Below are 24,187 nucleotides of genomic sequence, written 5' to 3'. Positions count from 1 at the left end.
CAAGTTCAGCTTCCACATGCAGTGAAGGAAGTGTAAAGAGACCTTTTATGGAGGCAGTAAAATCGGTCCAGACAACAGGAGGCATTTCCCTGACCCTAGGCTCTCCATCTGTGGTGGTCCTGTTGCGTTAAGAGTTACTGTCGTATACAAATAGGAGTCTGAGGAGTGGCTGGGGGGGGAACCCTCCCGTTGAGTCACGAGGTTCAGACAGTACCCCCTTGCTTTCTAAACTCCTTCTCAGAGAGGAGTCTAGGTGAGGCTAGGTCCAGTCTTAGTCTCAGACTTGGTCAACGGTTTATTTTCTAAGGACCGTGTGTATAGCCACTTATCAGAACCAGAGCCCTCTCAGGGCTTTCGCTAAGGCAACAGCATTAATTTACAATGTTATAAGTCCGGTCGTGTCCAGTGTACTGAACTTCACAATTATGGATTCACTAATAATGCGCTTACACCCCCAGTCTAGTCGTGTTGCATGAACTATCACGGCCACACATGAAGAGTCTGGTCATGTTCAATGAGAACTACCATGGCTAGATCAGTGAAGAGTGCAGTTTATTAGAGCAACAGACACACAGATTCTTTAGATTACCGGTGGTAAATTCACTGTCTGCAAAGCATGTGCAAATACCAAGAACATGAGTAACACTGCTGGCTACAAACACGTTAAAAGATAATAAAGCGACTCTATAGAGATTTCTAAGTTTCCCGGGGAGGCACTTGGTATAACCAAGTGTTCGACTCTTACCCAAAGGTGTCCCGATGGGGGGGAAGAGAGGCTCAGCCCGTCGACTGATCCCAAACATCAGAGTGGTACACGATGGTGTCTTCCCTAACATTCTCTTTCTCTTAAACCACTTTATACTATCTTTCACCTTTCAGGTGGAGCTTGAGTGACTCTAGTCATACATACCTTTGTTTAGGATTGGTGTAAAGTTTTATCGCTTTGCTTTTAAAGGTATAAGCTAGGAAAATTCAAAGTGCAAGCTCAGTGAGGGGTGGTCGCACCTTGGAGGCGGGTAGCTTTTGGGATGGAGGTGTGTTTTGGTATTATAATGATGTTATAATGAGCAAAGTTCACCAAAAGGACAGCATTTTGTCAAAAACATGGCAGGCTGTTGGCCCAGGGTAGTAAATATGCAGCTTATCAGTTCCATGATACCTTCAAGTTCCCATATTATTACAGAGCCTGGCCGCGGTATCTCCACACCGCTCCACCCTCTGGGCAGCGCCTCTTAGAGTCAGCACACCAAGTTCCCCTGGCGTTACCAACATCTAAGGTTGCAGGCCTAGGGAGCTTCCATGGAATGGATTCCTTACATGTCAGCCGCATTCCACCTGGGGAGCTTCTTCAATGCTGTGCCTTACCTAACAGTGTGAATAAAAGTTCTAATTTCTAAGTCACCTCAGCAATTATCCCACAGGTCCTCAGCTAGTTGCTCTCAGCCATGAGCTTGGCCTCTGTAGGTTTGCCTAGCTGTGGACAGCTCTCCCTGTGCTCCTGGGTGTGCAGGGACTCCTCATGGCCAAGGGCACAGGATGTGTGGGCTAGCTGAATGGCTGGAACAGTGCAGCAGAAAAGCAAGGAGTGGTGAAGAGATGGCCTGGCTGTGTCCAGAACTGGAAGCTGCTTGTTTTGCAGTCACCCCTGGTGTTTGTGGTCACTAGTTCTGCTTACCAGTGTTGATATCCAAGCATGCTAGTTTCAGAGCTTCTGCTCTAGCTTGTGGATTAAGAGGAGTTAAAGACGAAAGATCCTTCATTTAATGAAATTAATCTGTTATGCCAGTAATCTCTTATGCCAGTAAATTCGGATGGCTTGATTTTTTTTCTATTTTTTTTCTTTTTTATTTTTACCTCCTTTCAAAAGAACTGAGATACTTTCTTCCAGGTCACATTTTTAATAGTGACATACAATGTGTTATCTTCTTGCAGGCCTCTTTCTAGATGTCCTGTCTGATCATTTATGTCATTTTTTGTCATGAGACATTGTTAAGTATCGGGAATATATATGTATGTGAAGCTTTTCCCTCTAGCCCTCTTTTAGCATAAATAACATTACTATGTATCTGTCCTAATAGCTAGCCCTGGCACATTTGAAATAGTTGGTTTGCGCTCATCTGAGTGAAGGAGTAAGATTCTGATGGGTGTTTGGCTGTTTCGAATAGCTGGCATTGTGGATATGCTGTATTTATTTTTTAAAGACCAAAAAAAAATAATTGTCCTGGAATTGCCTTTATAGTCTGGTAACTTGTCAAAAGTCTTCAGTTGTCTCTTTTTGTCAAAAATGCCTCACACATGCAGCTGGCAGGAGTGCTTCATCTCTTCCTGTCCAACTGGGGACAATGATCTGTCATTGTTACTTCTAGACAGAACTACTGTAAGTTTCCATACTTGGTAGTTGCGATATTAAGGTTTCATCAAGTTCTTAGCCCCTTAGTATCGGCAGCTGCTGATAAAACACTATCTGTCTGCTTTGTAGGCTAGTAAGTTGAGAATAATCAGTTTTCAGCATCTCTATATTTAAAGTAGGCTGCCTCGGAGTGCATTCTGCTAACTAACCACAACTTCCCTCGAAAGTTACATGCCACAGGAAGGATGAAACTGCTAAGTCTAGCTTATTAGAGGGAGGAACATAGCTCTCCTTGTGCAGGGTATAAGACAGTGTATACTTTTCCGAAGGGGATAGGATAACCACAAATGCTGCTGCCTTCAGAACAGGTGCAAAACTTGCTTTTTTAGTTTAGCCCTTTGCACAACATCTGTCACAACTGAGGAAAAGAAAAGAGGAAGAGGAGAAACTCATATTTTTGCACTGAGGAAAAATGAATGCAGCTTTTTGGAAAGAAGTCTAGGCCATGTCTTGACCTTTCTTTATTTTAGGAGGATGCTAATGACAGCATTTTGATGAGAGCTTAAGGAGCTTTATAGAGGACAACAGTAGAAGATTTTAAAGTTATATCATTTGCTAGTTTTACTGCAAGGCCATTGAGTTTCATGTTGCTTTCTTCTCTAACTTAAAGTTTTGACCAAATTTGTTTAGTCGTAGAAGGATGCAGGTTGAAAGGAGCCTCTGGAAATCATTTTGTCCAACCCTGGTAGTGCCAATTTAATCAGGGCTGTGTCTGGTCAAGTTTTGAGTATCTCTAAGGGTAGAGATTTCACAGCCTTTCTGTGCAGCCTTTCCCATCCTCTGACTAACCTCATGGTGGAAGAATGCTTCCTAATGTTTAACTGTTCCTTGCTGCAACTTGTGCTCATTCCTGTGTGTTGCCATCTTTTCTGTACCCCTCCCCATTAGGCAGTTGAAGGCAGCGAGAACATCTCCTCTCAGTCTTCCCTCTCCAGGCTGAACCATCTCAGCTCTCTCACCCTCTCCTCCAGTAGCATGTGCTGCAGCCTCTTCATCATTTTTGGTGGCCTTCTGCTAGACTTGCTCCAGCATGTCAGTATCTTCCTTGTACTGGGAAGCCCAAAACTGCATACAGTACTCCAGGTATTATCTCACAAGTACTGAATGGAGGGGAAAGATCGTTTCCCTCAATGTTCTTTCTAACACGGTCCCGTACATGTTTGGCCATGAGGTCACACTACTGACTCCTTTTGAACTTGTTATCCACTGGGAGCCCAGACCTTTTTTGCCAAGCTGCTTTCTAACCAGGCAATGCCCAGCCTGCAGTGTTGTGTGGGATTATTCCATCTCAGGCACAGCACTTTGCATTTGACTCGCTGAACTTCATGAGGTTCCTGTGAGCCCATTTTTCCAGCCCATTGAGGTCCTGTTCTTCTTTATTTAATGCATCTGAGCAAGGTTATCCAAATTTGGTAGTCAGGGGGCAAGATCCCAGTTTTGAGACTTACCTGTATGCTACTGTGGTAGGAAAAGTAGATCAGTACGCTGTTGATGTCCCTGTGTATAGAGATACCCTGTTCTCTTCTGCCACCCAGCTCGAACACAGTTGGATTTCCATTCTTTCTTTGCACTTGCCTTCTTTCCTTCCTCTGTAATTTACATGAAGTGGTGAACAGCTTTGATCTGGCTGTTCACAGGAGAAGAGACTAGATGACTTGAAGGAAGGGGATTTGATGCAGGTCTATAAAATCGCAAGTAATGTGGACAGGGTAAATAGGGAGTCGCTGTGTTCACTCATTTCTAATACAAGAAGCAGGGGACTTCAAATGAAACTAACAGGTGTTGCAAGCGAAAGAAAATGGCTCCACACACCATGGGTAGTTAGACTGTGGAACTTCTTGCTGCAGGATGCTGCAGGCACAGACATTTTATTTGAGTTCAAAAAGGGACCAGACAGGCTGATGGAAGAAGAATTGATTGAGGACTGTCACATGCAAAGATGAGACATCTCCCTCAGGAAGTACAAAGTTAGACATTGCAGGAAGCCAAGAGAGTATTCCAAGGAGAAAAAAATTGAGGAAATATGTCTGAGCATTTACTACATAAACAGCAGTTCCCCTGTTTTTCCTCAGAAAAGGGTTGCAGCTTGGCTGAGTTCATTTTGTACCATAGCCTTAGTCTGCAGGGTGCAGCTTAGCCAAGACTGTAATAGGAAATATTTCACTGGGATGAATTTGATGTTTTTCTAGTGATTCTTGGTGTCTGTTGACCTTGTCTGTATTGAGCCAGCACAGTGGGATACTGCTAAGATACAAACCTTAGTTTGTCTTGAGTTCTTCCCCTGCTCTGTACCACAGACATGGAGATAGAAGAGACAGAGTATGTCACTGCTTTTCAGTTCCTCCAAAACTGGTCGCAAAGGCAAAGCTTCTCTTCTCCTTCTCTTCAGCTGCACCCTATTTATTTTTCTTATGTTGCAGGCTGTTTCATTGTTCTGAAACTCAAAAGCTTTCAGGTAAGCAAGGAATTAATAGACTCCAGGAAAACAATGTTAGTCTTTAATGCAACATCTGTTTAAAAAAAACCCCAAAACACAAACCCCTCCATTTTTCTCTTCATACTAATGAGCTTGCTGGTTTAAGAGGAGTCATTAACCACCTTCAGGAATCGTGTTATTTGTGGTAGTATGTTTACCACTTCGGACAGTTGCTGTTACTGTCTTTTGCTAGGAGATGACCATGTTGCTGACAGGTTCCTCATCTGCATAGCTTTCAGGGCCACAAGAATGATGAGGGAACCCATCTGAGCACTTGCAATAGGAGTCCTTAGTTTTGCATTCTCAGTGAAAGAAAAGGTGAAGGCAGTAAATGCTCTTTTGCTGAAAATTTGTGTCTGTGTTGGGATTTTTCACAATGCACCTTCACTTGGTCATGTGTTCAACAACAGGTGTCTATACAACTTTCTTTTCTGGACTTGGACAGAGACAGCCAAAATGTACCGTTTGACCCCCATCATCATTTTTATTTCCATGTGCTTTGTCACATTCCCTTCCAGATAGATTTCAGAGAGATGTCAGCAGTGGACACATAGTCTAGTTGGAGTCCTCTTAGCAACTGCACTAGCCCTACACTCCAAAGTGTAGAGTTAAAAGATATTATATCGTTTTGTCATGAACACAGGTTTTAAGATCCTGACTGGACTTCACCCTCTAAATAGAGACCCAGTTTCTCTGAAGAACTTCAGTCAGATCCTCATAGTGAGCAAGGCATTTGAACCTGCTGCTATTTGTCAGCTGCTTTATTTATATGTGAAAAGGGTGATTGAGATCCAGATCCGCATGACCATTTCCCAGCCTTTCATGTAGAAGAGGACATTTCCCAGAATGTATCAAAAGCTTTTGCCAAAGCAAAAGCTCATTTTCTTTTGCAAAGCTCATACTGCTTCAGCCACATGTTGCATGGCGTGGCATGCTCGTGTCTTTTAAGTCAGAGACGTGTTATATACTCAGTGCTGGAGAGGAAAAGAGATACCAGGTATGGCTTTACCCCCTTTATTCATGTCTGTGCGGCATGCAGGAGCAGAGAGACCTGAGGTGTGCCACTACAGGTAAGTGCTATCATAAAAATACTCCAACAAACAGTACTGGGGGAAGAGTACTGGCAGGATGAATGGATAAGGACATCTTGAAGGAAAGGAGTTGTTTGAGAACAGCTGTAAGTTTCCAATATTACTGCTCTCCCTTGCTCCCATGCAGCAGCTTGTTACCATCTCTCCGGTGGTGGCTACCAGCCCCACAGCACAGCTGGTAGAAAAAATAGGACAGATGCTCTCTAACCGACTTTAATGCAGTGTCCCAGGCCAACTGAAACCACCACCGCTACTTTTGGCAGTTTCAGATAAGCACAGAGAGAAGAAGCTCCTCATTGATAGGAGCGTGCGTGAGCTGTAAGTACATGCTGACAAGTAGTGAGGGGAAGCAGTGGGATCAGCTGCCACAGCTATAAATTGTCACTGTCTGTGTGTCTGTGCGTTTAGGACTCTTGTCAGGAAGCTGAGCTTATCTTAGCTTTTAAAGGTTTTTATTTTATTGGTTTCTTCAGCATTTGAGAAATATTAAAATCAGGAGAAAAAAATAGCTTTTCTCAAACCCGTATCTAACTGGACCAACACTCAAAGGCTTATTACAGCAAAAGTGGTATTTTGATGTAAAGTTAGCTGTTTGAGAATGTTGATGGGATTTAAAAACCAAGTCTAAATTTGAAAATAACAGAATTGCTAATGTGAGAAAATGCGGATAGAGAAAGATTTTCAGTACAGATCTTCACTTTGTTTCCACTTAGAAGAGAATAGATATCTGCATTATGTGGTGCTGTAAGATATATTTGAGCTATATTTTACAGACAAATATAAAAAAGACTTATTGCCTTTAAAGTTTTATAATCACAGTTAGATGAAATGGATATCAAAAATAAAAAACCCATACATGAGTAGAATAAAATGAGCTTGTACTGGTGTGATGTTAATAATATATATATTTTATTTCTACAACTTCTCATTATTCATGGGTGGTCTGTCTGTGGTTTTATCAGGTTATCATCTGCTTACTCCAACAGGAACAAATTCTTAAATAATATTTTAAAATAGTTTATTAAAAAAGCTGACAAGAATAGAACTGCTATAGCATACAGAATTAAGTAGAACTTCTCCTGTTAAAAAATTATTTTTCTTACTCCATTTTCCTGTAGCTGCATAGTGTCTTTTGTAATTAGAAACTCAACTTTGACAATCTAAGTGGTATGAAATATAGGGTCTTTTGCATCTTCTTTCCTATAAGAAAGTAATTGTTAATTTAATGTTTCCGTACTGCTGTTCAGATCTGACCCTTCCATGTTTGCAGGTAGGCGGAGGTCAACATGTGAGGAAGGAAGGAATTGCAAAGATGACAAATGTAACTCTGTTTGACTTCCAGGACAACCTCAATGCCGGAGAGATACAGCTGCAATAAATAACATTTATTCTGACATCTGGCGTAGCTTTTACCAGTATTTATCAGGCACTCTTTAATTTTCCTTTTCCATCACAACCTCGTGGTGCAATTACCAAGTTGTGTTGGCAGGTGAAAGCATATTAACAAGATAGAAGACAAAAGAAAAGACATGGGGGCCAGGAGAAAAGCAGGGAAGGAAACTGACACGTGACGGAAAGGCACGACAGCAGGAACCCAGGGCTTGCATCCTGGATAGTCAACTGGTATTGAGCTGATTACAGCAGGATGTGTTTAAGTCATTTGGTCTCTTTGCTGGCCCAATTTCAGTGTGCCCAAAGGGATTCCAGACACGCTGTGCGAAGGTGTGATGGGAAAGCTTGTTCTTTCCCAGCCGATCCTGCTGTTCTCATTTATTGATCTCTGAGGTAAACAGCACTTAAAAGGAGGTGTCCATCTCACACCATCAGAATTAACCCATTAAATTACTTTTTGGTGACTTCAACTGTGAACACTTTCTCTGGTTTCTAAAGCATTTGCCTTGTGTCTATGTCTGACTTCAGCAGAAGTTCTGAAGAACCCTGTATCACTACTCTTTTAACTGAAACGGTGCAGTTTTCATATTACAGTCTCTTCCTTCAACTTATTTTTTGTGTTTATAAATAATTTATATACAACTAGGGTAGAGACTCTTTACAATACACACTAGAAAGAAAAGTTCTCCTCTAGGAAAAGGAGTAAAGAGGTAACACACCCTGCAAAGATGAGTGATTTAACATACAGGAGATATTCAGTGTTGGGGAGAACCAAACAGTTCATTAACTTTTCATCTATTACATTTGACAGACAATGTTATCTATGTGAATTGTCCAATAAGACATTCATGCTTCAAATACTATAAAATGCAGTTTCACCTCCAACGGGCTATAAACTAAGGACTTTGTGATAGTCAAACGTGCGCAGAAATTGTCTGGTTTATGTCAAAGTTTGATTCCTTTGCTTGTGTGACCTCGCCAACAAAACCATTGCTGTAATTGGAGCTCAGCAAGAGGTCTTGCAATTTTCAGATATTCTGGTTGTAGTCAGTCTGAATTGTAAGCTATTTTTGTTTAATCCTTTCTCAGACACCCAAACGGTGAATCGAGTCTTTGCTTGAGTTAATAACATCCAGGCATACGTATGTGCAGTATGGAATTTGAACATTCACAATGGTGCATATTTCCTGGAAAAAATAATGAGATCAGTCAAAATGATACAGCTAGGAAATTACAATGCTGAGTTTTCCTGCTGTCCTGTAACAATTCTTTTTCAGTCCAACATCACTCCTTGATTTCCTGACATCCTGAGAAAAAGAATCTTACTTAAGCTGCTGTTCAGGGAGCACTAAGAGTTTTTTACTGTGGACCCTGGATTTTTAAGCTTGCTCTGCTGCGGTGTACTACAGACTTTATTTTTCAGGTAGCTTTCCATTGGAAGATTTTGCAAGTACCATCATTTGCGTTTCTCCCATGTCGCGTGAGCTTTCTTCGTGATGTGACCTGACAGCGCTTGAAATTGATACACTTACTTGTCGTCTCAGTATTTTCATTACAGTTCTCTTGTATCCTTTGCATGCAAAGAAATAGATGAAAGGATCTAGGCAGCAGTTAAAATTCATCAGAAACACGGTATAATGGAGTGACTTCTGGAAAATTTTATCTTCAGTGCACGAGGGTTCATTCTGAAGCTTCTTAATCATGTGTTGTATGATTGCAACATGATAAGGGGTAAAGCAGGTGACGAACACTATAATTACAAATATGATTGTATTGATGGCTTTTTTGTTTATCCCTGATTTTTCAGTCAGTGGATTTTCCTTAGCCGTTTGAAAAAGTTTGCAGCTAATTTGAGAGTAACAGAATAGTATAATCCCCAGGGGGATAAGGTACCCTACTAAACAGGCAGCAAGAAGTATAAATGGTAGATGTGCTATTTTTTCAAAGTTTGGATATTCCATACACGTAGTCCGTCCTTTTTCTTCCTGTGACATGGGTTGTATAAGTAATGGGAAAGTTTGACTAAATACAAGAAACCAGATAAAGACACAAATGCCCTTGGCATATGTAATCCTTCTGATCTTGTATCGGAAGGGGTGGACAACAGCGAAAAACCTGTCAATACTCAAACAGGTCATGAAGTTTACACCTGCATAGGTGTTGATATAGAACAAGAGAGCAGTTATTCGACATAATGCTTCTCCAAATGGCCAGTTAAATCCCAGGGCATAGTAGGCTATCCTCGTAGGCAAGGCGATACAGAACAGGAGATCGGAGAGGACGAGATTTGTTGAATAGAGGGTAGTGGAGTTGATCTTCTTTCTGTTTTTAAAGATGACGGTGAGAGCAATGGCGTTTCCAAGCACCCCAAGAATTAAGATGGAGCTGTAGAAGACAGACAGTAGTATCCGTGCTGTATCTTTGTGCTCATATAAGTCACAGGTGGAACTGTTTGTCTGAGAAGCTGTGGAAGTATCAATTTCTGTAACCATTGTTGTTGCAGGAAGCTCAGTAGACCTAACATGAAAACAAAAACAAAAGGGAACATTTTGTAATAAATGTAGATAAGCTTCTTCTAGATAACAACAGCCAACCAAAAAGCATGATTGTAAAAAACTGAAATGAAACTTCATTATGGTGAAATACTTTTCAAGCCTCGTTCCGAAAACAAACAAACAAAAAGATGGCTCTTTTTGGCTTTTCTGGTTTGATCCCAATTCTTTCTCTCCTGAAAAGAATCAGACGGGGGCAAAATAATAAACCAGGGATGTAATGTATTTGGAAAGTGAAGTTTATAGATGGTCAGGAGGTGGGAAACTGTTTAAAGCAACCTGAGTGGGAAAAGGATTCTGAAGATACCATATGATAAAGGATCATATGAAGTCCCCAAGGGTCAGACAAGCAGACAAAATCTTTTAAATGTGTTTCAGTTAATTTTTAGGGATATTTTGTTTCTAACAATTCACACTGTGATGGTTTAACTTGTTTAGAGAAACTAAATTTTTTCAGCGTTCTTATATTGGCATTATAATAATTCAACTTGTTTAATACTAGTTTTAACAATTGGCTTTTGGAATCAAATTCAAATATTGTTATATACTTAAATGTTTAAGACTACTACTTTAGTCACTCTTTAGTGGTGCTGCAAAAGAGAGATAACCCAGCTGAAATATTTTACATGTTGTCAATTTAGTAGATTTTAGAAATTGTTTAACCTGCACAGTCAAAAGTAGCATGGAAGGAGCTGCAAAGTGGCAGTGATTTGGGGGACTTAAAAATATAAAAAATGATCCATCAGAATTTCAGAAACGGAAGGGACCCCGTCCTGTTGATATTGCTTCTAGTGCAAAATATTTCTTAGGTGAGTTGTTACCTGACAGTTACAGTGTGTAAGCATAAATGTCAGAAAGGATGGGCCATCTCACATTACTCCTTTAGAAGCTGTTCTGCAAAATGGTGCCTCCTAGAGGCACCATTTATGGATTAAAACAGCAGACAAAACAAGATTGCTTCTGCTTTAATGCAGAATACCATCTGGAGATAAAAGCTGAGTTACAACAAGTCCCTCTGGTACCTTTAATTAAAATGTCTAGGTTATTTCTGAGGATCTGCCTTTCAACACACAATATGTACAAATGACCGTAGCCTGTTGTACCTTACAAAAGTCTTTCTGGAAAATACCTCTCAGTTTTAAGCTATGCATTTTAGAAAGTATTCATTATCCTTTTATGAACTTGTGAAAGCATTAAAAGATTAGTATCTTCTTTCATGTTTTGAGGAGATTGTCCTACTTATTTCAGGTTGTTCACAATTAATGTACCTGCAACACATACTGTCTTATAAGCCAGTCTGATCAGACTTCTGGCTGGGTTAGCAGGGGTGCATAAGGTTCTCTGTAAACAGTAAACTTGTGGATAGTGGCTCATGTGTATTAAAAGATGTAAATTAGTTATATTACATATGTTTAAGGAAGATATTTAGCATCCAGGTAGTATATTAAGTCTATGTTTGCTGTGTTGCACAGGCAGTAGGAAAGACAGGTGAGTGATTTCTGACTGGTAGCTCTACAATGTTCTGATTCTTAGATACTCATGAACTACATACCATGTGTCAAGAGGTGGGAATACTGCATTCAGGGTTGGAAGTCAAATCTGAAGTGGGAGTTTTGTGGTTTGAATAAGGGAATTAAACTGGTAAATAGCAACTCCATCTGTAGTACAGATTTAAGAATGTCTGTAATTTTATATTAGTTAATTCTGCATTCTTCACAGTATCTTGGTGTTAGTGTGTTTGATGATTCATTAGTACAGTAGTTATTACCCTGAGGATAGTTCTGGTATACTTTCCTCCTGTTTCGCCTTTTCCCTTGTAGAAGCATGTAGGATGGTTCGTGTTTTACGTAAGTGCAACAGGCTGCTTTTTGCAGAAAATGGTGTGGGTTTGTGTAGGCACCTGGATAAGAGTCAGTGAGGTATTTTGTTTTGTTTCTCTTATTTAAATGCTTCTGATTACTTGTTCACACTCCCAGCATGACATCTATCTTCTACTTATCTCTTCCTTGAAATTTAGGTAAAATAATTTCTAAAACATATGTAAGGAAGAATAATCTAAGATTTATGATAAACAGTTCTATTGCAGTAACTAACTACAGCATATTAACCACATAATTTTATTTTCACTGTAAAGTTATAATAGTTTTGGTTCATAGATAATATGCATAATTGTCACATCCATTCATTTGTCTTTCTATAAATGTTTGTAAAACACAGAATATCTATAATACAAACACATTGAACGATGGTTGAGGAAAAATTCCATAATTTCAGTGAGGGTTGTTTTTTTTTTTTACATCAAGAGTAGAATTTCATAAAATGCATGTTACCTAATTTTGTTCTATGAAGTCAGATCTTTAACGTAAGAAATTAATCTAGAACTTGTTGTTGCTCAAAATAGGATGTTCACCCTCGCATAAAACCATGGCTATGTTGGGAGGGAGTCCTAGCTGAGAGAGAGTTTGCGTCTATCCATGGCGCTAGCATGGATATACATGGGGAGCAGTTCCATGGCAGGACAAACGGGCCACAAACAGGTGAGAAGAAAGCTGGAGGACCACAGTTCATGGCCCTTCCAGGGCAGTGTGCACGTCAGCTAAGCTGTGCTCCTTGACAGAGGATGTCAGCCTGCTGTGGGAGTCACCTCTGGGTGGGGAAAGTGTTCTTTTTGTTCCTCTGTTATCCCAAAAATATTTTAACTGTTAATGTAGGGTGCACATTGTGTAATACTCGAGGTTAGTGTTAGTATTTTCTCTATATGTAGGTATGTATGGGCATTTTTGAGCAGTCACCATGGTGTCTAGGTGCTATATTACCTGAATATATTTCATTTAAAAAAACAAACCTCTCGACATACTGTATCTGGTTTGGGGCCCAAACAGGTGATAAAATTGCTACCATCTGTCAACTTAATGTGCATCACCTGAGCTATGGTAACTTCTTTGTACATCTGAGCTCTTATTGTTGTTGGATGAACTCCATTCACCTCAGCAGGTATTTCACCTTTTCTTGTCAATCTTGAACAGGGCTGCATTTAAAAAAATACTTTCTTCCTAAAAGTTGTCTAGACTATTAAGTAAAACAAGACTTTTTTTGAGTTCTATTTCTTGTGCCAGGTTGCTGTTTATTTCTTGGCAGCAATCCTTAGTGATCAGCTTAGTATACTTCCAGAGCATACGCCATCCTCCACAGAATGTATCTGAAAAAACAACAGCAGGCCCATTTTGTGTACTTTTCTCATGTTTTGTATTCCTGGAGCAAAAATGGAGAACGTTCCCTCCTTACTGCTGCAAACCTCAAACTAGCTGGACTTGATTCTTACTGATTTTAATGAGCTGTGTGCCTGAATACCTTATGAGAACGTGGCCATTTAATGTATTGAATCCAGATTGAAGCTGGATTTAAAGCTTTTGAATCTACCCTCTAGAATCATTATCAGAATGTTTGCTCTTCTAGGTTGTTGGATTGAATACCCCTCCCCAGTGGCCTTCTGAGTTTATTAACGATAGTATTTTGAAGTATATATTTGAAAAAAAAAGATGACATTAATTTACTTTACCAATTTAATAATTTTAGAAAACATTGCTACAATTTTTTGGCATAGAGGTACATGCAAACTTTTAAGGCATAAAGTATTTAAAATTCCTGTCTTTATATTGGTATCGTAAAGAAGGTTGTTCAGGTTTTTACTTTTTCCTGAGTCTGCAGACACACGATGCTCAATAACACAGACCTGTAAAGTTGTAATGCAAAGAGACTCCTTACTTGTTTAATGTGACCACCTGTATAATCCAGATTATGTTATTACTTTAGTTATTTGTGTATGGATTCCACTAACTTTTTATTTAAAGCATATTTTCCAAAACACTGTTTGGTCTCGATTTGGAGAACTGAAGAGAAAGTGAATTAGCCATTTGTACTGCAGTTTCTGGTCAATCAACTTCCCTGTTAAAAAATGTGGGTGTCTCTTATTTAAATGTCTCTAAAATTAATTTGCCGTTGCTGTTTTTGTTGAGCCTCTTCCCTTTATACAGTCTCATGGTTTTGGCAATTCAAGGTGAACTTCTTAAATGTCTCACCACAAGGCAAAATAGTCCTATGATGTCTGTTCTAACCCCAGCTTAGTCCCGCATAGGTGATGGGTTCCAGATGCCTCTTGGTATCGGTGTACCTGGAAGCATACTCACTACTATGTCCCTGCTTTTTCTCCACACTTGACTAGGTATCCAAGATAGAGTTGTGTAGCATTGCACTGGGAGCTTGTGAAATTAGTTCACTGTGATCCTGGAGTACTTCTCAGATTCACTTTGTCCTAGGATATCTCCAGTCCAGGGGCATGGCCATTGTTCTCTGCTTCTACCTGGGAGGACCTTACCCCTGGGAGAGTTTAAAATTAATTTTAATATTATGCCCAGGCTTGCAAACAGTGCAGTTTGTTCTTTATTGTTCTCTCACTTGCCATTTTCAAGTCTTAGCATTGTATTTGCTTTCTGACCATCAATGGAAAACGTTTTTCTTTAGCCATTTACTTTGAGATTTGTTTGCTAGCCAGCTCTTAGTATATTCTGTGTGCTTCCTTGATGTTTGATATCAATAATATCCACTTGGGGAGGAAAATCACAGCACCATGTCAAGCTGCTTACAATATCTAGCATGTCTGAAATCTGTGCAGGTGCCTTTCTAGGCCAATTTTGTAGTCTCATCAAAGGAGGTAAGTTAGTTGTTTTAGGAGATTGGTTTTCTTTGTAAAGGTTTGACTGGCATTATTTATTTGTTTTACATTTATACTGCAGTACGCAAGAGCCCAGCTCAGAGTAGAGTGCCCACTGCAAAAAGTGTTTAATGAACAGAATGGTGGCTCCAGTCTGGAAGTACTACGTAATCCAAAGCCCTGGTTCACAGAGATGTTCATGTATGATGAGCTGTGTATGTAGTATCGTAATGTTACATACATTTAACTATTAACAAGCATAGAATTAAATGATGGGCCTTCAATTGCAGTGTTGCAACTTTAGATTACATGGGTTTGGATTATGTGCGAGCAGTGATACAAAGCTCTCTCTCTCTGTATGCTAAATGAGTTTTCTTCTTGTTCTCATCTCCTGCTTTTGCTGAAGGAGCACCATCTGACTTTTCAGCAGAACAGGGAGCATGTAAAAGGCTTTAACTGTGTATTGTAGTCTAATGTGTGATTTATCTGTGTCTCTTCACGATTTTCATTCTTTGGAGATGAATCCGTGGTCCATCTGTCCAGTAGCTAATTTAAGAGGGATACCAATTAAATTCTTGGAAAGGCACGGCAGATCATTAGAAAGATCTCTCCTGGCTCTATACATAGTATGGTTTAGTCACTTTGAGATGGACAATATTTCTTTAAGAAACAGTATTGGGGAATAGTGTTGTTTATGTATGCATAAAGAGTATAAATGATTTCAAAGGAATGGTCGGGAAAGAGACTTCTCTTTCCCTGCAATGCCTGACCTGAGGATTTACTGAGCTTACAGTCCTCTATAGGTGTAAGCTGTGTAAGTCTTACAGAGTTTATAAACAGTAGAAGATGGGAAATATGCAGTGCTGTGGTTATGTAGGTTTCATTTTTTCCTTAATATCTAAAATTAATTGTTTTCTGTTGACCAGTCATATTTACTGTTTGAATTTCTAATTTACCATACAAGTGATCTTCATGGTAGAGTGTTTTCTCTGTTTGAGAGAAAGGCTTGATTCAACTAAGTTGTGTATGTTAAAAAGTGTGCATGCTAAATTGCATAGTAGAATGCTTTCTTAATATAGAAAGAACACAAACCTCAGGTACATATATCTAAGTGTATGTATTGGCAGCTTGGGAACTACACGTGGTTTAATAAAAGCTGAGGCAAGAGACAGGCGTGCCCTAAAGCTTCCTGTTTCTTTCTAATACTTTAACACTCATACACTTCTAGAGCGTTATGTTAATTTCCCTTTTTTCAAAAGCTCTTGAGTTTTGTGTCCTAAATGACAATGAGCAGGCCTAATGACCTGAAGACTGAATCCTCAGGTTGCAACCCACAGCTAATTTTGGTGAGATAGTTATAGGCTAGTGCTTTTACTCTTCCTTGGTATAGACCCAAATTTGCTGGAGTACTACAGACAAATTTGTAAGCCACACGTCAGAGAATCCCAAATATGCATTTCATGAATGAAATTGTCTTAATGATGCTTATGAAGAATTATAATATTCTTTAAGTGCTTAACAGAATTTGCAGATGCACACACTGTGGGATCTTTATGGTCCTGCTTTTATCTATTACTATAGATTTTGCAAAGTTGTATGACAGTTATATTTGGCGCTCAAAAATAATAGAAGCTACAATAAGCAAAATGGAAATAAAGAAGTTGAGTTGAAATGCTGCATAACTAGTTAAAGAAAAAGTGGAAGTCATTTGAAGCGTACATGTCCTGCTCTTATCTGTTGGATCTTTCTTTCCAAATGTGATCCGTCCTATGAAAAGTGTGAGAACTGTCTAACATAAATCATCTCCGCCAAAGATGCATGTTAATGTGAAGAGCCGTGCTGATGCTGAGATAATTAACCTCCCTTCAGTTTACTTGCCTAAGTATACTAAATGTAAAAAGGAGAGAGCCTAAAATGTAGCAAATAAACAAAATAAAAACCTGAGCCACTGACTATTACATTCCTGCAAGCAGAAGAATATAAGGGGTCAAATAACAATTTGTATTTTAGTACTAAAAAACATGCACACCTTTTATCTGATTTTTTTTTTTTCCTGGGTGATATGGAACCTGTATAGGTACCGTCTTTAATTTTAGGGATTACAGCTTCAGAACTCTAGCTTAAATTTGTTATTCATTACATGTATACATACTCCTCAGTCTTTTGAACAGAAAGGGATGAGATTTGAGCTCTTACAGGCTAATTGCCAGGTAAGTTTTCTGGTCCTTTGTCTCTTCAGGAGGAGCCATGAAAATGTTAGACAGACCACTTGTATTCTGTGCTTACTTTTTAAGATAAATGATAGTTGAGTTATTGTCTGTTGAACAGTCTATCTTGTTTTGCCTGTATAATAGGAAAAATGGATCCTTTTTAATTGCGAAGATGTATAAAAATCGTATCACTTGTAAGATTCCTTTAGCTTTGTGGCATGAAGATCAGTAATAAGGAGAAAGATGTTTGGTGGTTGCGATTCAGAAAAAGAATTGCTTCTAAAAACTTTGAAACAAATGCATGTCAGACGATAAAGAAGGAATTAGCTCATAAAACTTTGAATTCTTGAAATATTCTGTTGCAATATTTGATGGGAGAAGAGCGATTGAGGAGTTTTTGAGCTGATAATAAAGGCTGTTTGATAGACAGGGAGCGCATGTGATAGAGCAAGCTATGCATTCACAACCGTAGTACGGATTTGTTTTAAGGCTCTCTCCTACTATTAAAGTATTCTGTGAGGTTCAGTGAATGACTTAAGAACTGCAATGCTTCCCTTACTACTTGTACAGTAGTTATTTCTTGTACAGTAGTTATTTCTGCGTTAGTATAATTTAAATTACTGTTGCTGAAAAAATTGTCTAAGCTAATGCAGTATCAAATGTTTCCCTGTGATTGTCGAAAGGCTGTATTATAAGAAAGGACTTGAAATAACTTGTTGATGCTGTGGGTCAACAGATCCTTTAAATAAAAGTTAACTGGCAACATATTAATATGTGAACATAAAATATCACAGACTTTCTTCATGAGCCTTGTCTCTCCCATCCAAAGATCATTTATCCTTCCTACCACAAATATTCAGTATAATGCAAAAAAGAAATAATCTTTCTGGAATTTTTTGCTGTTGTTCAGTGAAAAAGAACTTTAAAAAAGTAAATTGTTTTCTGTACTTACATATCTGTAGCTTCTTGGATCCTCTGAGCAGTTAAGGGCATTAGCAGGGTGGCTTGACTGTGAAAGTTTACCCTTGCACATTGTTTTCAAGAGTGATTACGTGAGTCTCTTGTGGGAGGAGTAGTTTTTTTCAAGTGCTTAAAAAAACCCTTGTTTGTATGCTGGTCTTGATTTGCTGCCTACTGTTTTATGGGATGTGAAAGCACCTATTTTTAATCCTTTTACAATTAGTCTGTTCAAAGAGAGTAATCAGAAACAACCATCCCGCCTCCCCCCTGGAGTTACGCATTACTGACTTTCATAGAAAGGGCTTTATCCAGAGGTTTACTTGACTAATTGTTAACCGACTAAAATCCCTGAGTGAAAACTTTGTTTATATGCCATCTGCATTTAAAAATAACTTAAATTTAGTTTGTAGCAAAGAGCTGTATGATCAGTACACGCTTTAAAACTGCTTCTTTCTGATTAGATCTGACACAGCACAAGAAAACCTCAGAACTGAAGCATACTGAGATGCGGTGTAAAAACAGATGTCTTGACAGCCCAGGTACATTCCGAGCACTGTTTTGGTATCGTAATGATGAGGCTTTACAGAAATGCCCTTTGAAAATATATGAGGGAGTTGAAGAACTCTGATGGTTTGAGAGATTAATGAGGATGTGTGCCTTTGTAAGCTGTTTATTGCATTTTGAGCAAGGATAATAATAATAATAATAATAATAATAATACACATGTAAGGTAAGTACATTAAAGATAAAAAGCTTTTAAACACAAATCTGATTCTCCTAAAATGATATCGTTAAGAATGGGTGGCTAGGGAATAGGAAAGGAATGGGATGTCAAATTGTGAGGTAACCCGTTGTTCCCTGGAATAACCTTGTTTCTGAGTAAAGAATGTTGATCTATGAGTTAAATTGTGTGTTTGTTAAGAGGGTGTTGGAGATCAGAGATAGATGGAAAATCCTGTCGTTTGCTGTTAGAGGCTGTGGTTGAGAGTTACCTGGGATTTTCCCCCAAAACTCATACTGATCGTTCATGACTGCAGAGGACTATTTATCTTTAAAGTGGCCTGATTTTAAAGAACCAGCAAGTAGGCATGATGATGCTATTTTTGGCAGGTCCAACCCATGCAGAGGGTGGAATGCCTCTTTGGAAGCATTAGGGCTGTGTTCACGGCACAAGCATTTTGCTGACATTGCAGAGATACGATCTCAACTAATGTGTCCATCTCTTCAGAAAGCCTGAAGTAAATGCATATCTAATGACGAAGTTAAACTTTACTAAATGTACCTTGTCTTATGGGAAATATTTTTGCTATAGTAGAATGAAGTAGAGCCTTGTGAGCTGCTTTTGTGCCTACTTGGAGCATTTAGTTGGCACTATATGCTGATTTTTCTGGTGCTGAACTCCCAGTGCAGACGTGGCTTGATTCCCCTTAGATGCCAGGGAGCTGAAGGGCTCAATCTAGGGCTTTCAGCAAATCAATTTTTAGGGGGCATTTATCATCTAACACCAGATTCAGAAAGTCTTTAAGAGAACTTACTGGTCTTATTCTGGATTTTTTCCTTTCTTGTTTTTGAATTATTTTTTAATTATTCAGCTTCATCACAGAGTGGAATCTCTTTAAGTAAAGTAATGAGAATTAAAGACTGTTTAAAGGGAAATTGCACAGGGAACTTGCTTCATATGTACACAAAGTAATACTGCAATGTGGTTCCCTGTCCAGCAGCAAAAATATGTAGTAGAAATGGGAAATTTTTAGATACACAGGCATGTAGTAGTCTTTGTTTAAGGGCTGACATTAGTACCACAGCTTCATATTAAAGGAAATGTTATTTCAAAATAGTCTTACCATTATAAAATAATGCCAATATGTGTTTCCTGCTCCGATCTGATAAAATATTGCCTTCCTTTGATTAAGATACATTACTAGATTGTACCCTTTGAGACACACTGATGTATTAGCTACCAGTCCAGACTAGCATGGTGTGATGTTCATTGCTTGACCTAAATGATACAGGTTGCATTCTTTCACTCACTATTTATCCTTCTAGCTATTTGTTTTCTGTTCTTATACAGCTGCTGTTTCTCCAATATCTGTTTGTCCCAGGATTTTAACATTTAAACCAAGAAAGGGCGTGTATCAAAAAGTGTGATACATGTTTGGTTTTACCATTTGTGTGCAAAAGCTTACTGATTTGCTTTTGGCATGCAAGGAGAGTAACATGTAAATTAATATACTAATTTGTTACTTTCGGAGATGGTGACATCAAAGCAGTGCAGTTAATATTTTGACCAGTATGTTATGATGCCTGTGATGATTTATTTTCTGTCTGCTTACTTAGTCCCTACTCTATTTGAGCAGTTTACAAACGGTACTGGATTTAGGTTTACAATTGCATATCTAGAGAGCTGCTACCCAAGGTAAGAAATTACTTATGAATTACACAGGGTGTTTATGGATCAACCAGAAAATGAATCCAGCCAGCCTGTTTCTTAACTGCAAAACTGCCTTTCCTTCCAAAACTAACTCCTTTTGTTTTCTGGGAGACAGGCCAGGTGTCTAAAACTAACCCGTAGCTGAATCCTGTCTTTTTTTGTAGACAAACATGATTTCTCAAGTGACTTGAGTTAGAGGAACAGTAAATGGTGACTCACCAGTGAGTCATAGTAATACTGCAAAAGCCAGATAAAATGTGTTAGGTTAATGTAGATGAAGGAATTAAGCACCCAAGCTTAAATGAACTTGGGACACTAAAATTTTCAATACAGCTGTTGAACTGTATCTCCTCAACAAAATACTCTGCTATCTAAATCCCTTCAGCATTTCCTCATGCCTCCATATGTCTTCTGCCTAGCTCCAGTGTCTGTGCCAGACTTAGCTGGGTATGGGATTCACCTGGAGCCTTATAGAAAGGTGCAAGCTCCTCTCTCTTGCTGAACTCAAACTCTGGTTTGGTTAATATGATCAGTCATGAAAGCAAAGCTACCTGGTAAGCTGTCACCATCAATCGCTTGCTGCAGACATCTGATGCAGAGCAGCAACTGTCAGTAGGTAAGCATGGGTAACTCTCTCTGTAACACCTAGTTGACATTAATAACTTATCAGTTAAGGATAAATAGTTGTCCCTGTGATACTCTACTCAGTTGTGGCACAGGGTTTGGCCAGTCATTCTTATACTGCTCCCTCAGTTTCATCTGTTTCTCCATACTTTGGCCTTCACATGAATGGCAGCATGCTAATCATACATTAAATAAAGAACAGGGGCCTTGATTAAGAAGAAAAAAATAAGTTATCTCCCTAGTCCTATAAGCTGAATAATTCTTTGATGGTCTGCAGTAATTGCTTGCCTGAGGGCAGTATATTGTGAATGCCTAACTGAAGAAATTTTATGTTGTATATTGCAGCAGGCTGGTAGAATAGAAATGGTCAGGTACCGTTAAGTCAGCTTTGCACAACAAAGGTTATGGGGAGATAGGATTAACTGTTCTTTTTAGAAAAAGCTAAAGAATAACGATTGCATATGTTAGCAACTTACTAATGATGAATAAATTAAAACTGGAGTTGGAAGAAAGATTCTAGCCAGCAGAAGAGGAAAGGTCTTGATTAGCTCACCAATGGGAAGGGAAGGGAACTTGAAACTGGTTTACAATGGAGCTGAGCAGTTTACGGAATAAATTGTTGGATAGTCTTGGCATTAAAAACTAAAGTTTTTTTTTAGGAGAGGTAGGTGTCTGGCTTCTGTCTTTATGAGGGGATTGTAAAATGTTCGGTTGGTTGGTCTCATATTTTAATGAACCCAAAGTTGCACTGATTCTGCTGAGAAGTCCATTGACAGGAGGAACCTTTGTTTTCCCCTCAAGATGCACAACTTCAAGTTTTATCTTGCAGGTTTTTTTTCCCACTTTCTTCCTGTGTTCCTGTGAAATATTGGCAGTAAGGTATTGGTAACCAATACCAATATTGGGTAATGTACCCTAATGCTTTTGCTGGTATTGAGAGGACTCAGGCACTGGGGTGCCCTGCTCAGGTGTAACAAAAGGGTTGGGTAAAATAGATGGTTCCTTTGAGTCCTGGGCTGCATCAGGCAGAGGATCCCAACTATCAAGGGTGGTCATATTCCAGGGAGTGACCTGATTTTAAGGAGTGTTATTGAGAATGTTTTAACATTTTCAGAATAAAGTCTGGGACCTGCAGTGCAATATGGCAGTGTCTGGACAACCTGTAGGAATGCAGAGCACTGAAGTAGCTTAGTAACTTGAATTACAAGCACACTGTTTACATGCTCTGTATTATCTGCAGCTGCTTTTATAACTGATATTTTTAGTCCCCCCCAAAATACGTGGTTGTGAATTTGTCAGGTTAATATTTTTATGAAGAACTTAAATGAAGAAAAATACAGCACCGCAGTTAGTAAGTGTAGTGAGTCATTCTGAATAAAATAACAGGTTGTTTCTGCAAATTTAATCCCACAGAACTTCCATTGACAACAGCAGATATTTTTGCAGAATTAACATTTAGCTTTCTACCCGTTTGTTAATACATTTTAGAACCCTTTTTTCTGTACTTTGTGCATATATTTACTAATGTTAAAATGTTTTATTTTAATCTGCATTTAATATTTACCCTTTAAAACTTTAAGTAGCATGTTTCTCTTATGAGAAGTACTTGCCCCTGATTCCTTCTTCTCTGCCATAGTTTCTACATCTCTGGTTTATTTTTTTCAAGGTTATTGTTTCTTCAAGTTGTTTTTTTCTTTGTGCAAAACCAATCTCATCACTTCATACGATGTAGAGTGTTCCCATGTGGACTGCTGTTTCTTTTTCACTGCAAATGTTGAAATTTAACATGATCTTCAAAATGAGGATATAATTGTTGTAGAGCCTGCTGTCACAGTACACCTTTGGGATGGACATGGTGTCCATATAGAGTGTTCAGACTTTAATCTTGCATGTTTTAGAGTTTTCTGGTTTGTTTGAAAATTTTATTTTCTAACCCACGTGACTGCAGCTAACTTCCTAAACAGGAAGTGGGCATAAACTCAGTTTAAAGTCAGCATTTATTTGTGTCTATGGCCCTTCTTTGCGTATGGACATCTCAAGTTTGTAGTAGAAGTTAACCATGGCACTTGAAAAGATGTTCCTGATATTCTCATAGTATAACGAACAAAGGGCTGAGACGAAGGTCTCTGGAAAAGGAGAGAAAGTAGAGGAAAGGCGATTAAAAGCGGAAAAGCAAAAATAAGAGGAAAAGAGAGAAGTGAAGGAAAAGAGAGAATGGAAGTAGTCCTTTAATAAGAGTATGTTTTCCACTTGTAGATGTTGAATCTGACTATATGTTACCAAACAATTAATTAACATAATTAAAAGAGCTAAGAACCACTCCTTTTATTTACAGTACATGGATGGATGTTTGTACCTGTCTAGTGAAATACAGGAACAGAAATCCCTACAGTGATTATGAGCTTCAGGAACAAGGCTTTGATTATTCACAGAATAATAGAGTAGTTTAGGTTTGACAGGACCTCAGGCAGTCATCTAGTTCAACCCTGGGTTCAAAGCATGTCCAACAAGAACAGGTTACTTAGGGCTGTGTGTCCAGGCTATATCTCTGAGGATGTAGATTCTAGCTCCAGGCAACCTGGTATGGTGCTGGACCATCATTACCCCCAGCTGGACTTGCTCCAGTATATCAATGTCTTTCTTGAAGCAAGGAGCCCAAAAGTGGACACAATGATTCAGGTTCAGGCGCAGAAGTGCTGAACAATCACTTCTCTTGGCCTGGTGACTAGGCTTTTGATAATGCAGCCCTGTATGCGACTGGCCTTTCCTGCAAGGGCAAACTGCTGATTAACATTCAAAGGATTCTCCAGCTCCTTGTCTGCAAATCTGTTTTCTAGCCAGTCTATACCATTGCACAGGCTTATTCTAACCCAGGTGGAAGGCTCTGCAGTTGCTTTTGTTGAACTCTGTAAGGTTCCTGTCAGCCCATTTCTCCAGCCCGTCAAGGAGTATCTGAATGCGGCCCTGCTCTCCAAAGTATTGAGTGCTCCCTCCAATTTGATGTCATTCACCAACTTGCTGAGAGTGTGCTCTGTCCCATCATCCAGGTCATTAATAAAGACAACAAGTAGTGTTGGGCCCAGTGTGGATCCCTGAGGGAAGCCACCAGTAACTGGCTGGCACTTGGACTTTGTACTGCTGGTCAGAGCCCTTTGAGTCCGGCTGTGTGGCCAGTTTCCCTCAAGTCTGCTTATCCAGTCCACATCTCTCCAGTTTTTCTTCAAGGGCACAAGAGGAGACTGAGTCAAAGGCCATCCTAAAGTCAGAGCATACAACATTCACTGCCTTCCCCTTCCTTGTCCACAGTGCCAGAGTCATCCTTGGTAAATC

General features: G+C 39.2%; 2 protein-coding genes across 2 annotated transcripts in view; one reads left to right on the top strand and one right to left on the bottom strand.

Annotated features, from left to right (window-relative positions):
• The window catches only part of UBAC2 (UBA domain containing 2), a 106,114-nt gene that overhangs the window by 43,020 nt on the left and 38,907 nt on the right, over positions 1–24,187 (top strand). The gene's annotated exons all lie outside the window — the stretch shown is intronic.
• LOC140648215 (G-protein coupled receptor 183-like) lies at positions 6,876–17,887 on the bottom strand. Its single transcript, XM_072853893.1, has 2 exons — positions 17,795–17,887; positions 6,876–9,886 (listed from the first exon to the last, which is right to left on the bottom strand). Exons 1-2 carry the CDS (start codon positions 17,833–17,835, stop codon positions 8,782–8,784), a joined length of 1,146 nt encoding a protein of 381 aa, XP_072709994.1. The 5' UTR covers positions 17,836–17,887; the 3' UTR covers positions 6,876–8,781.

The sequence above is a fragment of the Ciconia boyciana genome, chromosome 1 (genome assembly GCF_034638445.1).
Source record: "Ciconia boyciana chromosome 1, ASM3463844v1, whole genome shotgun sequence".
NCBI lineage: Eukaryota > Metazoa > Chordata > Aves > Ciconiiformes > Ciconiidae > Ciconia > Ciconia boyciana.
This window is presented reverse-complemented; position numbering and strand designations above follow the sequence as displayed.

What these genes read in the sequence shown, in the direction of transcription:
- LOC140648215 (XM_072853893.1), bottom strand. Translation starts at nt 17,835, where the DNA reads ATGCCCTTAACTGCTCAGAGGATCCAAGAAGCTACAGATAT. An exon ending in ATCCAAGAAGCTACAGATAT is followed by an intron (nt 9,887 to 17,794) that starts GTAAGTACAGAA and finishes TTTTCATGTTAG; the next exon opens with GTCTACTGAGCTTCCTGCAA.